Here is a 17,773-nt window from a genome sequence, read left to right on the forward strand (position 1 = left end):
AACCAAAACCAGTGGAGCATTTTTCACTCACCACTGACCCTCCAAAGTGATCATGGAAAGGTCCCACACTCCCCCTCTGCCTGTTTCTCTGTACTGGCTCAATGGACTGCTCTGTTTTGGGTGGGAGACCAGGAGGAGAGAGAACTACTAACGTGGCACTTCCAGTGTGGTGCCTCTGGTCTCTTTCTAACTGTCTCAGTAAATGAAAGGTGAGGCACAGATCTTGTCTCCTCCTTGTTTTCTCACTATTTCTGTTTTTCAACCATCGGATTCTCACAATGCTGGTTACGTTGTGTCTTCAGCTCTGATAAAATCAAGGACAAAGCACATTTCTGTTGCCTGCATTTGGCAGTGTACAACTGTCACAACCTCATGCCATATCTACTACGCAAAACACATGGACTCAATATTTCTTTAAAAAGCAATGGTTTCTAAAAATAACAACCTATGTTTGGATCACAGCTGATGTGACTGGACCAGATTTTTGGATCAGAATCTCACAAATCCTGCCAAGAATATTTCCAGGTCATTTCACCTCAACATCAAGACACAAAATTAGTAATAATTATATATTATATACATAAAATGAAGCATATTTTAAGATTTTGTTTGCATTATGACGTTATTTTCATGACAATTATTCAAATTTTCCCTGCCTTTCTTAAAAAAAAAAAAAACTCATTCTTGTAAAATACTTAATATAAAAAAATACAAAAATTATATTATTTTAATTGAGAATATTTATACATCATGTTAGTATTTCTTGTACTATCTTTAGTTTAATGTCTTTAGTACTTTATAATTAAATAAAAACATTGTATTACAGTATTTCTTATTGCACTGCAGTAAAAAAAAAGTGTGACAGTAATAAGAATCTAATTAAAATCTGCCCTATAATAATGAAAATGACAAAAAAAAAAAAATGAAAAATGGAAAAAAAGCCCTAAAACCCCCAAAAGTTTGGCTACTTTTTAATAATTAATAATAAAAAAAGTATTTTTCCTTTTGACTGTGGAGAAATTGGACTTGGCATGTTATTGACAGGTTTCATAAGATTCAACATTTTTAATATCTTGAAAAAATAGATTGTGTGATATGGACACAAGTTCTTAATATCCAACAACAGACACATTTTGAAGTTCAAAACATTTGAAAACAGTCAAAACAGTTGCACTTGTGCAGTTATTATAAAGCTATCATTCACCAAGTTAAGTTTTTCAAATAAAAAGTGAAGTATCTCACAAGCCATACAGGAGACCTTACCTGTAAGAACTTTCTGGCAGCCTATTAAACAAGACCCAAACACATGGCTCCTTCATGAACAAGACATTATGAGGATGGATAGAGTCTTGAGGATGGTATGTGAGGTTCTTCCTGGCACATGTTCGAACAACCATCACAGACACAAAGCAGATTCTCCTGCTCAGCACGGGACAAAAGTCGTCTCCCACTGTGATGGTCTCTCTCTTCCCCTCTCACTCGTTCAGCCTTCCTGTTCTGTCAACCACTCCTAGCCTGACACAAGGCACTCATTCTTTCAGTCAAAGAACTCCTCACTTGTTCACCAACCTTGCAGAGACCCCTGCTGCAAAAGTAAGTCCATTTCAGGAAAGAATGAAACTTACTTTTCTACAGAAGGTGCACAAAAACACACTGGCATCCACAACGCTGTTCCTCTTTCTGAGGGTTTCTTGGGAAGGTGCCAGAGCACTGGAGACCTGAGGTCAGTCCGGCTTTTGTCACTGTTTGTATAGTCCTGTGTCAGTCCTGACTCTTTCTGGCACTACACCAAAGAAAAGCTGCTCTTGTAGGATCAGGTGCTTCTCTCCAATATGACACTAGTCCTCTTCCAGCTGATGTCTCTAACTGAGTGCACTCTATTTCTCATCGGTTTGTGTTAGCTTGTATCTTTTCCTTTTTTGATTCTCAGCATAATTTATCCCCTTCCCAATAGGAGGGGCACGTCAAGTGTTTTGGAGTGGTCTGCTGGCTCGAAGCCAGCCAAAAAGAGCTTGATGTTTCAGAATTATGAGGAATGCTTTAGAAGATGGTTGTTACTCATCTCACTTGTTTATTTGTCACTTTGGATTAGATTAATAAATTATAATTTATGGGTTTTGTAATGTCATCTGAATTTACTTTGAACTTCTGAAGAGTTCTTCAAAATGACTCATTTCAATTTCAATTTTAAATTATGACATAAAAACACAATTATGACATAAGAAGTAAGGCATGATGTATTTATGACTTAGTAGGCCTACACTCTAAAAATGCAGGGTTGTTTCAATATGATTCAAAATCATAATTATGATTTACAAAGATTTTTATGTGGCGTAAATTGGCTTCTTGGCTATACCTAAAGGCTAAACAACAGCACCATCAGCACCACAAGTGAAGAAATAGGCCTATGGGAAAAAACTTATTTGAAATTAGCCTGTAAAAGTGAACTTGTGATGAGGAGGGGGTTAATTAAGGCTTAAATTATCCAAAATTAAAGTAGGCTACATAGCCTATTTTAACTGCACTTGAAAACATTTAAAAAGCCACGGAATTAAGATTTAAAAAACATGCTCACAGAGCCTTTGCCTGAGAGAAGATTAGCTATGGTAAGTTATTTGCTTATAGTAGGCTACATTGGGGGGAAAAAAACTCAAAACAACAACAACAACAACATACGAGTAGGCCTAACTTACTGTTATTTTATCACTTCGATAGATTTAGACATCTTAGGTACGTCACAAAAACTTAAGTTTGAAAATATATTTTTTAGGCTAGTTGGCGGTTAGCTAATTGCTCAGAGGGCTAGACATTTGTGTTGCACGAAGTTCAGAAATTTCAAAAAAGTAAGCCTCCTGAAAGTCACAGAATGAAATTGTTGATGTACCAAGAAAATACTGAGCTAAAAAGATCTTCACAATTGATAAATCAGCAGGTTAAGCTGCTTATTTTTGATACGAACAAGAAAACTCGCTAGAGATTGACTGTAATGTAGAAAAATAGCTTCGCTTTGAGCGATTTTAGTGTGTATGGAGTTCAATAATAAACAACATCTGTGTGACTCAGTTTGGGCAATTTCCCTTTGAGACTGTACTTTGTTTTTAATTAGTAAGACACGCTTCCCTGGATGACTGAATAATCCAAAATACACATTTTCAGTCAAAAACTGTATTGCCTACCATTCTGAATGATGTGACAATAGTGCCCTCTAGTGACTGTTCAACACTTCTTTAAAAATAACACCACCACATAGATGGACCAGGTAATCCATATGGTAATCTTAACGCAAATAACTCAGAAATCAACATTTAGCCTATACTAAACTTTAAAATAAAGCTTTGATCCAGCCAACTTTACTCTTCCCCCTTTCCCAACATAACATATAAGTGTCAAACAAACCTGTAACAGAATCTCCCAACTCCTAGGACAGTAAAAGACTGCTGTTTGTTCTGTTTCTTCCCAAGGAAATTCCTCATGCTTACTCAGAATGCATCTCATTTCCTCCTGTGTGTCTCACGTGTTAAAGGTCCAGCTCAAAGGCTTGTCACCACAGTGGGGGGGAATCAGGGCAGCTGGAGGGTCTATGACAGGTGTTGAAGAATTGAACTCTAACTCTCACTTTTACTGCGGGAAAACATTCTTAAAATGGCCTCTGTAAGAATGGGATTATTTTGTCAGCACCTTAAGACCCTAAAACCTGTAAACCTGCTTTTGGCTTTCAAGGTATGCTTAGCACGCAGAAGACACTTATACTAACTTCATTAGTGTAATACAAATTATGCTGTTCATTATAATGATAGTTATATTTTTATACATTTTTTTATATATTATTACATAAAATGCACACACATAATATATATGTGTATATAGTGTGTTTTATTTAATATGTAAAAATATAAAAAAATATTAATTATATATAATACATAAATATAATTATATCTATCTATCTATCTCTCTCTCTCTCTCTCTCTCTCTCTCTATATATATATATATATATATAAATATATATATATATTATTATTTTTTTTTCATTATCAGAACTGGCAAATCACATCACTCCATTATCCTGTCTGAAATTCCAGATATATAAATGTGTAAAGATGCTAGAAATTGAGGAAACCATACTTTAACTGGATCTAGAAACCATGCATTCAGATTCACGCAACATATCATACATAAACCCAACAGCACATGTGTCCAGTTGTTGACATCACTGTTAGAGTTTGTGGATAGGTTTCAGAAAAAGAATGGAACTAACCTGAAATCGGACCTTCTTGAGCAACATATTAAAATCCTGGATGGTGGACTCTTTACTGCTGTCTGTTGGGATCCTGAATGTTCAGCACATGTCGTATTCCTCATTAGCCAACCTGGAAGAATGGCCTATTTCAGACTGAGACACCGACCCCCAGCAAACTCATAAATCATTAACTCCAAAAACGTAATCCTTCGTAAATAATTAAATATAAAGTTTTTTAATGAATCTCAGACTGATACCAAAATCCCATGTGACCATATAAATTCTTAGCCCATGCTAGTCCCTCTGCCCCTTCTCACTCTTTCATGTGACCCTTTAACAAAGCCTGGCTCAGTACTTATCTGTTTGTTCATTCATCCGAAAGAAAGACCCGCCCTCTTTTATGACCGGGATAGTGGTCATTAACACCCCTCCTCTTTTTTCTCAACCCCAAACAGGGATACACCCCCTCTTCTCCTCTCAAGGGAACCATATGGTCACCTACTGATTTGATTGACAGTGTGAGAACTACTGTCTGTTTGCATCATACGTGTACGAACAACCTTTACTCCCACAATCACTGTCCACGCATCGCTCCCCCCAGACTTCACCTCATTATTTCTCCATTGCGAACGATCAGATAGGAAATTAGGTCAGCACCGATACGGTCCCTATTCTTGCAGCCTACACCCTTCGGTCCCTTCATCAAATCCACAAATCAGATGTTAAATCTACTTTCTCAGGCCCGCCCTAAAACTTTCCTCGTGCATTAGGGTCAACATCAAACATAGAGGCAGATTCTATCAGATAAGTCCGTGTTTTACATACAGATCATCCCCTGTAGATATGGGTCACAGACTTCAGCTGTGGTCAGTGACTATGACTTTGACATTTAGTAAAAATATGCAGACACACAAATTTATGGTAGTCAACAAGAAAAGATTGTATGTTTTTGAAGACACGATTATAAAAGCGATAAAGAACAGTTTACCTGATGTTTTCACCTATATTAAAATTCTACTGTTGTAAAGTTTTGACCAACAACAGATAAATAGCCAATATAAAAATTATTTACTATTTTGTCTAAATAAATTCAAAATTAAACAATATTATTGGTTTAAATGCTACAAGGGGAAAGTGTCACAACCAGTATTATTTGTATACTATTACAGTATTTATTAATTGCCTTTTGTTTTTTATTTTCAGTTTATTTTGTATGGCTTTTCTCATTTTTATTAGTTTTCTATTTAGCTTTATTTTTTGTTTTTAGTATTTTTAGTTTGACTGCTTATCATCCCTCTCAATACTCAATTATCTCCAAAATAAATAAATGGAACTTAAAAAGATTAAAGGTGCCCAAGAATGCTATATAATCACAAGATGTAATATGTTTAAGGTGTCTCCTGAATGTGTCTGTGAAGTTTCAGCTCAAAATACCCCATAGATTTTTTTTTTATTAATTTGTTTAACTGCCTATTTTGGGGCATCATTAACTATACACTGATTTTGGCAGCGCGTCGCCCCTTTAATTCGCCTGCTCCCTGCCACACGAGCTCTCGACTATATTACAGTGCATTATATACTCAAATGGATCTTTACAAGATGTTCGTTATCCATGCTGTATGCATGCTTCAAATTATGAGAGTAAAGTATTTATTTTGATGTTTACGTTTGATTCTGTATGAGTTTGAGACTGTGCTCTGTGGCTAACAGGCTAATGCTACACTGTTGGAGAGATTTATAAAGAATGAAGTTGTGTTTATGAATTATACAGACTGCATGTGTTTAATAATGAAAGTAGCGACGGCTCGTCTCTGTGAATACAGTAAGAAACGATGGTAACTTTAACCACATTTAACAGTACATTAGCAACATGCTAACGAAACATTTAGAAAGACAATTTACAAATATCACTAAAAATATACTATCATGGATCATGTCAGTTATTATTGCTCCATCTGCCATTTTTCGCTATTGTTCTTGCTTGCTTGCCTAGTCTGATGATTCAGCTGTGCACAGATCCAGACGTTAATACTGCCTTTCCTAATGCCTTGAACATGGGCTGGCATATATGCAAATATTGGGGTCATACATATTAATGATCCCAACTGTTACGTAACAGTCGGTGTTATGTTGAGATCTGCGTGTTTTCCAGAAGTCTTTTAAACAAATTAGATTTACATAAGGAGGAGGAAACAATGGGGTTTGAAACTCAATGTATGTCATTTCCATGTATGGAACTCTTGTTATTTAACTATGCTGAGGTAAATTCAATTTTTGATTCTAGGGCACCTTTAAGTTGAAACTATTTAAAGAACATGGTGATGATAAAAATATGAGATGGGAGGAAAACTATCAATTAATGCTTTTGTGGTCTCTCGCAATAGTTTTGCATTTCCTCAAGAAACTTTGCGTTCGCTCACAAAGAACTTAAGTTTTGCGAGCAAACGCAAATTTTCTTGGTGGAATGCAAACATTTTGCAAACAAACTCAAGCTTCTTTGGGGAATGCAAAATATTTGTGACAGAACGCAAAAGCACTGACATAATATGTCCATCATCATGTCACTTTAGGAGCTCCATAACTACTGTACATGCTTTGAGAGACCTAAAACTTCATAGCTATGAAGTAATATATACAGTTTAGCATCATTATACAAAAATATTAGAGTCAAGTATTCCAAAAAGCCATGTCAGAGCAGATGATTTCTCTTAGTAATTGGCTGAGGAAGTGATTAATTGACAGGAATCTCCTCTACTCAACCATACCTAATGCATTATCAACTCTGAATGCCATTGCCTTGTCTCCGAGATTCCTCACATGCTTGTATAAATCCATAACAAACTCCCAGTCCACTGGCTCTTGAAGCCCACCAAACCAGGGCTGGGCAGTCAATTTAACATTACAAATAATACTCACAAATTTTACGCCAAACAATGACAACAATCAATCATCTAAGAGGTTTTTAAATGTTTGTTGCTATTCAATTGCTAGGGTGTTGTAGATGCTTAAACACACTACTACAAGTCACATGACTTAGCAACACCAATACATATACCATGCAGCTACAGTATTCAAAATCCTTGGTAAAGACACATATTGAGGCAGGAAGAGCTTGAAGAAAAAAAAAAACACTTTAATTTAAATTTGACTTTATTATTGATTAAAGGTATTCATAACTATCTTACAGCAAAATGGAATGTCGTAACCCTCCCCTTGGCGTTCCGTAATCATCTTTGAGTGTGCGCTGATAAATGTATTTTACATTATGGAAACACAAAAAATAAATCCGTTCTTAATAACATCTGGGAAGCCAGGGAGAATATATTTTCCTGTTTAGCCAAATAAATGTAGCAATGAATAAAAAGCAAGAAACATTTAAATGGATTATGTGTAACCTTACTTACAAAAAAAAAAAAAAAAAAAACAGAATGAAAAATCTTCCTGTTTAGATTAATCTTCAACTAATGATTACATAAATATAACAGAAAACAGGCAAGATACTAAAAGGCAGAAAGTATGTGTGCTTTATGATGATGTAGACTATATTTACTAACAGCAGAGATGTCATTTTGAAGAGATGAAAAATTATGTGAATTTGGACTGCACATTTAATGCAGTGTCAGTTCTTATTGCACAAGCACAGCTGATTTAATCATCACCAATTCATTTGGTACTACAATTTTAGGTCTGTTTCCATATTAGAAACCTTTGATTATTAGAAATAAATCCAAATTGCTAATGGGCCGATGCAGATGAAATGGTTTGAAAAAACAAAAACAAAACCCATTAATTAGAATGCAATTCTATACAAAGCCTTTGCAACAAAAGTATATAAGTTTCCAATTTTATTCTATTTCTTTGAAGGGTCAGGAGGGTTCATATGGGCTTATAATACATCTGCTGTAGATGACAAAGATCTTCCATTGATGTCTTCAGGTGCAGTGCTGTATTTTACGCTCTTTGTCTCTTTTTCTGGCAGGTGTAGCTGACTGCACTTAATAGTGAGCAGCTGAAAGTCCAGTTTATATAAAAGTAGATTATTTTCCTTTAAGACAAACACAGAAGTACTGCAGCCCATGTCAGAGAACGTTTTTTGAGAGCTCTGTTAACGTACAGCACACTCTCTGATCCGTTAAGCTGGCTGGCAGGTTAAAACAATCTTCCACCAGGAAACATTTACAGGATCTCATACTTATCCACTACAAATGATGTCTCTGAGGAGAATTTGACTGGACTGCCTCCTTCTACGTATGTCACCTTGGCCACCTGTGGAAATATAGTGGATATTTCGTCATTATGTATTTGTGGATGTGTGTCTATATATGGATATATAGTCATTTCCTTTCTCACTAGGACTAATTTTTGTTGCAGTATTTCATAACTTGCCTGAATGTCACAAAAGTTACGCTTGGAGACAAAAGAAACGTTGATTGGGAAGAAGTCGTTGGGTTTGCCATCTATACTGAACTCCAGGCTGCCACTCTTGTTCTTCTCATCGATAACGGGAAGTGACCATTCCAGGATGTTTTTCCTGCTGTCATGGTTATACTGCCCATCCAGATCACCGACCACTGGAGAACCTACACCTGACCTGCATAATCGCACGAGCCAGAGTTTGTTTATGGTAGATGCAATGAAATACTAAGTTGACATGTGCTACTTAAATTAAAAATTATTATAAAATTGTATTATTACTAATATACTCAGATATAATTAACCAAATTAAAAAGCTGTTTTATTAACGTCTTCGGTTGAAACACAGATTGAGCGATTACATGAGATATTTTGGTAAATTTGACTATTTTTCAACCTCATACCTTTCAATTTCATACCTGTTGATGTTCATGCATGTTTTTCATACTAAGTCTTTTCTTCCACATTATTACAAGTCAAACGCTCCACACTGCCGCTTGATCTGAAGTGCTACTGCAAGCTGCCACATCACATTTAACCTTCTGGTGCTCTTTGGTCAATTTTACCTTTTGTTTTTTCAGAATCTTTAACTTCATTGGAATGGAATACTAAACTTTTGGTACGGAGCACAAACAAAATAATATGTGATATCAAGATCAAAATTGGAACACAACTTGTTTAAAATTATGGTTTTGATTTTCTCGCAGCTTTGGAGTAAAATGTGTTTTAGAAAATATACATTTCAAATAAATTAAAATAGTATTTTTGGGCATTTTTCATTAGAATAAACAAAATTCTATATTTTTTTAAGTTCACTTTTTTAAAACTTTTCTCACTTCAGCAATAATCTACCAAGCGTCTTTAAAAAGAGACCAAACTTACAGTAAGTCTGTGCTTCACAGCATTCAAGATTTATGACAGTTTAAGTTGGAAATTTCATTTTCAGGTAAAAGTGAATAAATGGATATCTACTGCATAAATATAATTTAGTACTATAAAATAAATAAAAAGCATTTTCAACCTAAATTATAGTACATTCATTTCATTGAAATAATAAAAAAAAAAAGAACCAGAACACCAGAGAGTTAAGGGCGTCAATTTCTGTCAAAACGGAATTTATTGTTTGAATTTTGTGATAAAATTGACAGAAATTTAAAGCTGAGACTTTGTTTCTTATAAGAAGTAACAAAGCACAAAGTTCTTTATTGGATGGGAGACGCACTATAAACAATGTTTGGTGTAAGAAAAGAAAAAAAAAGTACCTGGCAACCCTGGCTTGAACTATGAATGATTCATAGGGTCAAACAGAGCCTGCTTTAACATTGCTATTTTTTAACTGTTAATTTAAACCACTAACCTTGACAGCCTTAAATTCAACACAAGAGACATTTCTTCACACACAGCATGAGTTTCCATCTGAAACATTTTTCCGCCCACTTGTGATTGACAGGATATAATTGGCCCTAATCATCGGCTGTTTTTAAACAATTGGCCAATGACATTGTGCTGACTGGCCATTGGCTGAAAATTGCTTTTATTGGCCAATACTGATTATTGGCCGATACATTGGTGCATCCTTATAAATAACTTTTTACATAATATAAAAACATATATAACAATATTAAAAGGGAAACAGAAAATATCTTGTTTATAATGATTTGAATAAGCACTTACGGCACAGGAATAGTAATGATAACATCATTGAGTTCGAGTCCCTCGTCCTGAAGCTCATACTCAATGTTGACGTCACAGCCACTTCCACTTTCTGATGGCCAACAGTTAACTGAGAAGACAACATAGGACGCATGATTTCATGATTGATGTGTTCATGAAAGTGCTGCCATACAAAATCCTTGAGTTTTTGAAAAAAAAGAAGACCCACTAGTTAAAGGAATGAGGGACTCATCTGTGCACTGTAACCTCCATTTCAGCACCCCCAAATCACTGTTGAGAGGGAAGGACTTATCCTGGTTTTTCAGAGCAATCAGGGACTCAGTGTTGAAAAGCTTTTTATCAACATGAGGGTGAGTCTGAAAGATAAATTAAATAGTATGAGTCACATGGTCAAGACAGAATATTTTTTGAAGATCTAAATAGAGTGAAAACTGAGTGAAAGCACAGTGCTCTTTTTAAAATCCCATATTGTTAACAACTTCCCCTTCAAAATACATGCTGAGACCATGACATGCAGTGTCGTGTCTCACACACCTGTAGCTGGGCTCCTTTCTTGTCATTATTGTTGAGGAGTATAGAAATGCGGCCATTTTTTTCATCTGTGACTTTCAGAGTGATCATACCCAGAACCTCCATGTTCTGCAGTCCACCATCCCGACCACAGGTCAGAGAGATCTTCTCTTCCACCCTCAGATGTACACTGGGAGTTCAAAAAATGCTATTAACAACAGATATAATCTGAAAATAATATTATAATATGAAAATACACTACTGTTCAAAAGTTTGGGGTTGATAAAATTGTTAATGTTTTTGAAAGAAACATTTTATGCTCACCAAGACTGCTTTTATTAGATCAAAAATACAGTAATATTGTGAAGTATTATTATAATTTAAAACAACTTTTGTATTTTAATATAATTTAAAATGTAATTTATTCTTGTGAGGGTAAAGCTGAATTTTTGGCATTATTACTCCAGTCTTCAGTGTCACATGATCCTTCAGAAATCATTCTAATATGCTGATTTGCTGCTCAAGTAAGTTACATTTCTTATCATCAAAGTTGAAAACAGTTGCGCTGCTTAATAATAATAATAATAACAATAATTTGTGGAAACCGTGATACATTTTTCAGGATTTTGATGAATTTTTGTATTTTTTTTAATTTTTTTATTTGTAGCATTATAAGTGTCTTTACGGTCACTTTTGATTAACTGAATGCACACTTCCTGAATAAAAGTATTTAATTAAAGAATATTTATATTTGTGATGTCTATCAATTTAAAAAAAAATTAACTACTTTAAATCACACATTTTTTCTATAATTATTCATGATTAAAAACTTAATATTTTTAGATTTTATTTTCACAGTTACTCTCCAAATTATTGTAGAAACAAATTAAAAACATTATATTTTAAATATTTGTTTAATGGCATCTGTTTATGAATGAAAGCCAGTTACACTGATACTAATACGGGGAACTGATGTCTCTATGAAATTCAATTCAATTCACATTTATTTGTATAGTGCTTTTCACAATACATATTGTTTTAAAGCAGCTTTACAGAAAATGCATGTCAGCATTACAATTTAGAGTAATCTGCTATCAATTTCAACATTTATTAGGCTTAATAGGGCTGTGACGGTAGGCATAACAACCGCGCCACCGCGGTGGTGAAGTTGTCACCGCGGTCGTGGAGTTTCACCGGCGGTAGTGTGACGTCATATATAATATATATTTATATTTATTAAATATTATATTTTCCGTCTTTGATGGAATTTGTTTAGCAGTGACGGAAAAAATCTGCAGCCCGTCTGTCATTTTGACAGATTATGTAGTTTGTATGTAAGCTTATTGTAATTCCCACCCCTGTCCAGTAGGTGGTAAGTACGCTCTAGTGTGGCAGCAGAGCGTGAGTTCAGTCTCCAGAATAAAATGAAAACAATGCGCTTGGTTACAAACAGACGAGCACCCAGTTTAAGTAAATTGTATAATGATAAAGTTACTTTTGCATGCTTACTTGATTAAGTTTTTTTATTTTTCTTACTGACTATAAGTTTATGGCCAACGAATGGCTTTTCTGAGGTATAATGTTAGGTGACATTGATGGCAACACTGACTGAACTGACGTGATACAGATTTCGGTAAGATACTGTATCTTTCAACATATTTTTTATTTTTATTCATGTTTATTTCGTTCTTTACAGTAGTAAAGAGGAAAGGATGATCGCATTCACTCACAATCCGTGACGAGTTCAAGATGAAAACTGAAAGTGACACAGCTTGTCTTTGATCAACTTTCTTTTCACAGTATAAATAAATGCAAGCCTATGCCTATTTGCTTATCCTGTAAGTTCCTGAATAAAATGTCTTAATATTGATTATGATGGATCCTGTCCATCAAAATGACGGCGAAACGCAAGTCTAACACATATATATATATATACATATATATATATAAACATAAACCCCGCCCCCCCCCTTCGGACTCCACCACCGCAACACCAGCGGTTGTTGGTGATATACCACCGCGGTAGTAAAAATTTGCCACAGTCACAGCCCTAAGGCTTAAAAAAGTAAACTTAAAACAATCTCCACAAAAACGCATTATAATAAATGTCATTTACCTGTTGCCTTCCTACCCGTCAAACAGGTAGGAAATATACAGAAACTGAATGAAGTTATCAAACACTTCACTGCATAAATTAAATACAGATTAATCCTTATAAAAGCTACAATTTTCTCTGTTATCTTTGTTCTTTGATTAACATTAATGACAGACATCACAGCAACTGGTTTATTAGGCTGCTGTCACTTTAAGGGCTGTCGCCGCCGAACATGACGCAGATCTGATGCGCATCTCATGTTCTCACAACTCTTTAAGGTCTTTTAAGACGATATTAAACTCATTTAAAGGTACAATTTGTGATATTTTTTTCCGCTAGAGGTCGCTAGAAGCCTATTCAAAACAAAGGCGTAGTTTGATGACGTAAAGTTTTAGAGTGGAAACTTGGGACATGTGGTCTCCATCTCAACGGACGGTGCAAAAGAATAGGGATTGGAGTCTGGAAGAACTCATGTTCGTGGATGCGATTATTAACGTTACTGTAGTATGAAGCAGAGCAGGACCGAGTGTTGTGGGAGCTGAACGAGGAGCTGGAGCGATTGATCAACACACGCCTCACGAGCAGCGGGACTTTTATTATGACACAGTCGCCGGCGCCGCTTCCGCTTTTCCGGTCATGAGTTTACGGGAGCTGTCCTTGTCGACAGAACCAGCGGCAGATGGTAAACAGTAATTATGTTCCATAAATAATTAACACAATCCACCATAAAACGTGCAAGAAGTAAATAAGGAACTGCTTGAAGCAAGCTAGTGGCTTGCTGGACGCTAGACTCTACTTCCGCATTTGTCCACGGCACTGTTGTCATGTGGTTTCTACGTCAGTAAAGGCGGTAACAAAGGGTAACTGCGTCATTGACAGGCGACTGCACTGCCCCGTGTCACTGTTTAGAATGGGAATTTTCTCATGATTTACAAGTAGTTGAAAACATTAGAGATATTGTTAGTAATCAGCTGGACAAAATATATAACACTAGCCTAGTGGTTTTTGGATATTTTACTGCAAAAATTTTACAAATTGTACCTTTAAGACTGCTCTTATGAGGATACTCGACAAAATGGGCATTTTGGCATAATTCTGTGTGTTATTGTTTGTTCAAGCGTGAAAGAGAACTCGATGCTGTCTTTCTGAGCACACAAGTCATGTGTGTGATACACAGATATGACATTCACAGACGGCGTGTTTTCATTCATCTTGTGGCACTAGCCAAATTATGACAGAAAAAAAGGATGCTGCATTAACTACATTAAATATTTTTAACGTGTTAAACTGAAAAAAATGAATCACATGAGTTAACAGCCCTAAGTTTGACAGCCCTAGTTTATGTTATATATATATATATATATATATATTATATTATATATATATATATATATATATATTATATTATATATATAAAAAAATCTTTTTGAATGGTAGTGTACATACATAATATGTGGAGTTGAATGTGCCAGATACTGAAATAAAATCACCAAGCAATAGGCCTACCTCTCTATATTCACTGGAGGCTGAAGGACTTTAGATGCCTCTGATGCCTTCCTTCCTGCACTGGATGTGACAATATTTTCTCCTTCTGATTTTAGTTTGTCCACAAAGTTATCCACCTCTTTCCCCTTGACACCCAGCTTCAGTGCTTTACTCGAACCACTCGGCCTACAGGAAGAACAGGGCAGATTATCTTCTGTACACTTATATATTTCGAAGCATCATGGCCCACAGTTAAAGCTCATACCTGACAGGAGCAGAAGACACTTTGGGCTTCTCTGGCTCTATTGTATCCATGATGATGTTGGCTGATGTGACGCTGCTCATTCCTGAATTTCCAAAACCGCCGAAGCCTGGCGATTTCTTTCCGGAACGTTCAGCATCTTGTCTTGCTCGCTGCAGCTCTTTGGCCTTGCGTTTCATCTCGGCCTTTGCTTCTCTTTCTTGGGTCTGTTAAAGTGAAGAATTCAGAGAAACCCAGAAAATTAGAGTGTGTTTGATTTAAACTTAAAGTGGAGAGTAATTTTGCCCTGGATGTTTAATCAAATATCAGACCTCTCTGACAGCCCTGAAGACTTTCTCTTCATGCGAGTCCATCTCAGTAAAAGTGCGAATCTGGGCCAGGTTAACGTTCTCCCGGTATCCCAGAGCTACGATCTCATCAAATGCAAATATGAGATCAAAACAGTGCTCCGAGATCTCGCTTTCCTCCAATACTCTGCAATATTCAGGGATCTGAAGAAATACGGAAAATAATCACTTATTCAAGATACATCCGAGAAGTGCAATAATTTGGAGAATAAAAAAGTAAGATTTACCACTCGGGAGAAAAGCCTTAGTGTCTCCAAGTCCTCCAGGATGTTGCTGTTTTTTGTAGTGATCAGAACCATGTAGAGCTTCTCCAGGGGCTGGTAAACATAGCGCACACTGTCTGTTTCCACAAAAGTGTGCTGCTTGCCTGTATTCATCAGTTTGGGAAAGGCAGCCAGAAGGCCCTCGACGCGGGTTCGCGTCATCTCTACGAACTGTCGTGACACTATGGCTTTTCCTGCCTTAGTGCAAACCGCCGCTGCCAAGAGCACCTGCAAAGATTTGATGGACATTCAAAACTTTATTAGACAAAGAACTACAAAGAAAATTGGGATTTTTGATTGTTATGATGATGACTGCATTCAGAAATTAGTCTGAAACACAAAATCTATTTCAGAAATGACGATCAACTTGCATTACCAGTGAAAATAAAATAACACAAATGGAGAATCAAAACATTTAAGATGAAGTGATCCAAGTTTTGACTGGTAAGTTAAAGGGATAGTTCACCCAAAAATGAAAATTCTGTCATCATTTACTCACCCTCAAGATGTTCCAAACCTGTATGAGTTTCTTTCTTCTGTTGAACACAAAAGAAGATATTTTGAAGAATGTTGGTAACCAAACAGTTGATGGTAGCCATTGACTTCCATACTATTTTACTCAATGGGTGCCGTAAACTGTCTGGTTTCCAACATTCTTCAAAATATCTTCTTTTGTGTTCAACAGAAGAAAGAAACTCATACAGGTTTGGAACATCTTGAGGGTGAGTAAATGACGACAGAGTTTTCATTTTTGGGTGAACTATCCCTTTAACTTACCAGTCAAAACTTGGATCACTTCATCTTAAATGTTTTGATTCTCCATTTGTATTATTTTATTTTCACTGGTAATGCAAGTTGATCCTGATTTCTGAGGTTTGGAACAACTTCAGGGTGAGAAAGTAATGACAAAATTTTGCTTTTTGGGTGAACTATCACTTTAAGCTTAAAAAAAGTTGTAGTAATATTGCCTTGGCAACTAACTGAAATAAAACAAGTTTAAGCCAAAGAACTAAAATCACTAAAACTAGAAATAAAGCTAAATAGAATTATTAAACAAAAAACTAAAAGGCATATAAAAATCACTAAAATGAAAGCTTTTATTTTTATATATTAAATCAGTTAATTATATGAATAAATACTTTAATTATATATATATATATATATATATATATATATATATATATATATATATATATATATATATATAACAATTTTCAAGTAAGAAATATGTAGAGTTTTAAGCTTACCAGTAAGACATGGGACAAAACAAAATATATTTGCAAATCACTTATATTTGCATAAATAATTGTAAATGAATATTATTATACATAAATGCATGTTATGTTTTGTGTAGTGATTTTTTTTATTCAAACACCACAAATAAAACTAAATAATAAACGATTCTACATATAACTTCAGATATGTAAAAGCATTAAAATAATCTGCAATGGTTGACACGATACTGTAAACGTGACTAAAAAACTTTTCCCTACTATTAATAAAGATAATAAAGTTCTGCCATACATACATTTGTATGCATTTCATGTATACTTTTACGTTTTTTATGTTTCATGATCCCCAGGTTATTTCTATTAAGTTTATATCTGAATTGTCAAAGTGTCCGTTAGCTACAACTTGTTATCTACATAGACATTATGCATTATTCATTATATAAATGATAAAAGAATACAAAAAATTGCAATTTATTATACCAATATTTTGTCATATAGCTGATAATGACAGCTATTTACTTTCGTTAATTACTTGAACTGTAATTAATCTTGATGACAATCTAATTAGCTGGCTAACCTTTAGCAGGCTAGCTGTATCAGATATCATAACCTAGCAACAATGTTTCCTTCTTTACATGATATTTTTTAAAACAAAAACAGATGGAATAGACACTTTTTAGTCATTGACACTAAAAAATGAAAAGAGTTTCAAACTGTATGAGCCATGAGCTACATCGCTAGCTGCTAGCCCCATCCTGCTAAATACACAAAACAAACAGTCATACCATTTCTGTTCCCTTTCACACAAGGATCCGTCAGTGGACTCAGTCACGGACACCGTCTGTCCAGATGTATCAAAAACAGAAAATGTCAGAGGAGTGCCTAACGCTCTGTTTCAACAGTAGCATATAGCCTGACTCGTAATATTGAAGAAACAGAGCCACGTCTCCAGAGTCCAACCGGAAAAAGTTGCGCCGTGTGTCAGAAGCAGATGAGAGCTGATGCAGGAGAGATGGCGACATCTAACGGCGGAGAACAGATACTGCGCATGCAAACAATAATTATACATATTTACACATATTTACAATAATACACATATTTGCAGAGATATCATCAGTGATTTCATGATAAAGAAATAAGAAAATACCGTTCAAAAGTTTTTTTTTTTTTTTTATTCAACAAGGATCTATTAAAAGGAGGACTGTAAAGACATTTAGCTATAATGTTACAAAATATTTATTTTTCAAATAAATGC

At 35.2% G+C, this 17,773-nt stretch overlaps 2 protein-coding genes across 3 annotated transcripts in view; both read right to left on the reverse strand.

Annotated features, from left to right (window-relative positions):
- The window catches only part of phldb1b (pleckstrin homology-like domain, family B, member 1b), a 93,286-nt gene extending 88,924 nt beyond the window's left edge, over positions 1-4,362 (reverse strand). The window contains exon 1 of one of the 2 annotated variants that reach the window (XM_067365142.1): positions 4,256-4,362. In XM_067365142.1, the coding sequence (XP_067221243.1) occupies positions 4,256-4,282 (27 nt within the window). In that variant the 5' untranslated portion in view covers positions 4,283-4,362. Of the gene's footprint in view, positions 1-1,263; positions 1,409-4,255 lie in introns of those variants that run through there. The other variant, XM_067365146.1, reaches the window with a different exon arrangement.
- Positions 4,363-7,366: 3,004 nt separating this feature from the next.
- Positions 7,367-17,491, reverse strand: arcn1b (archain 1b). The gene is made up of 10 exons (XM_067364860.1): positions 17,304-17,491; positions 15,251-15,514; positions 14,988-15,167; positions 14,680-14,882; positions 14,436-14,600; positions 10,859-11,024; positions 10,533-10,680; positions 10,325-10,433; positions 8,624-8,828; positions 7,367-8,503 (listed from the first exon to the last, which is right to left on the reverse strand). The coding sequence occupies exons 1-10, from the start codon at positions 17,304-17,306 to the stop codon at positions 8,414-8,416; spliced, it is 1,533 nt and encodes a 510-aa protein (XP_067220961.1). The 5' UTR covers positions 17,307-17,491; the 3' UTR covers positions 7,367-8,413.
- Positions 17,492-17,773: the final 282 nt, after the last annotated feature.

Source organism: Chanodichthys erythropterus, chromosome 17, assembly GCF_024489055.1.
Source record: "Chanodichthys erythropterus isolate Z2021 chromosome 17, ASM2448905v1, whole genome shotgun sequence".
NCBI classification, from domain to species: Eukaryota; Metazoa; Chordata; class Actinopteri; order Cypriniformes; family Xenocyprididae; genus Chanodichthys; species Chanodichthys erythropterus.

Excerpts from the sequence above, each read along its gene's own strand:
- arcn1b (XM_067364860.1), bottom strand. Across the intron at positions 10,681-10,858 it reads AGAAAGGAGCCCAGCTACAG|ACTCACCCTCATGTTGATAA; the intron begins GTGTGTGAGACA and ends TTTATCTTTCAG. Across the intron at positions 10,434-10,532 it reads GTCCCTCATTCCTTTAACTA|TTAACTGTTGGCCATCAGAA; the intron begins GTGGGTCTTCTT and ends TTGTCTTCTCAG.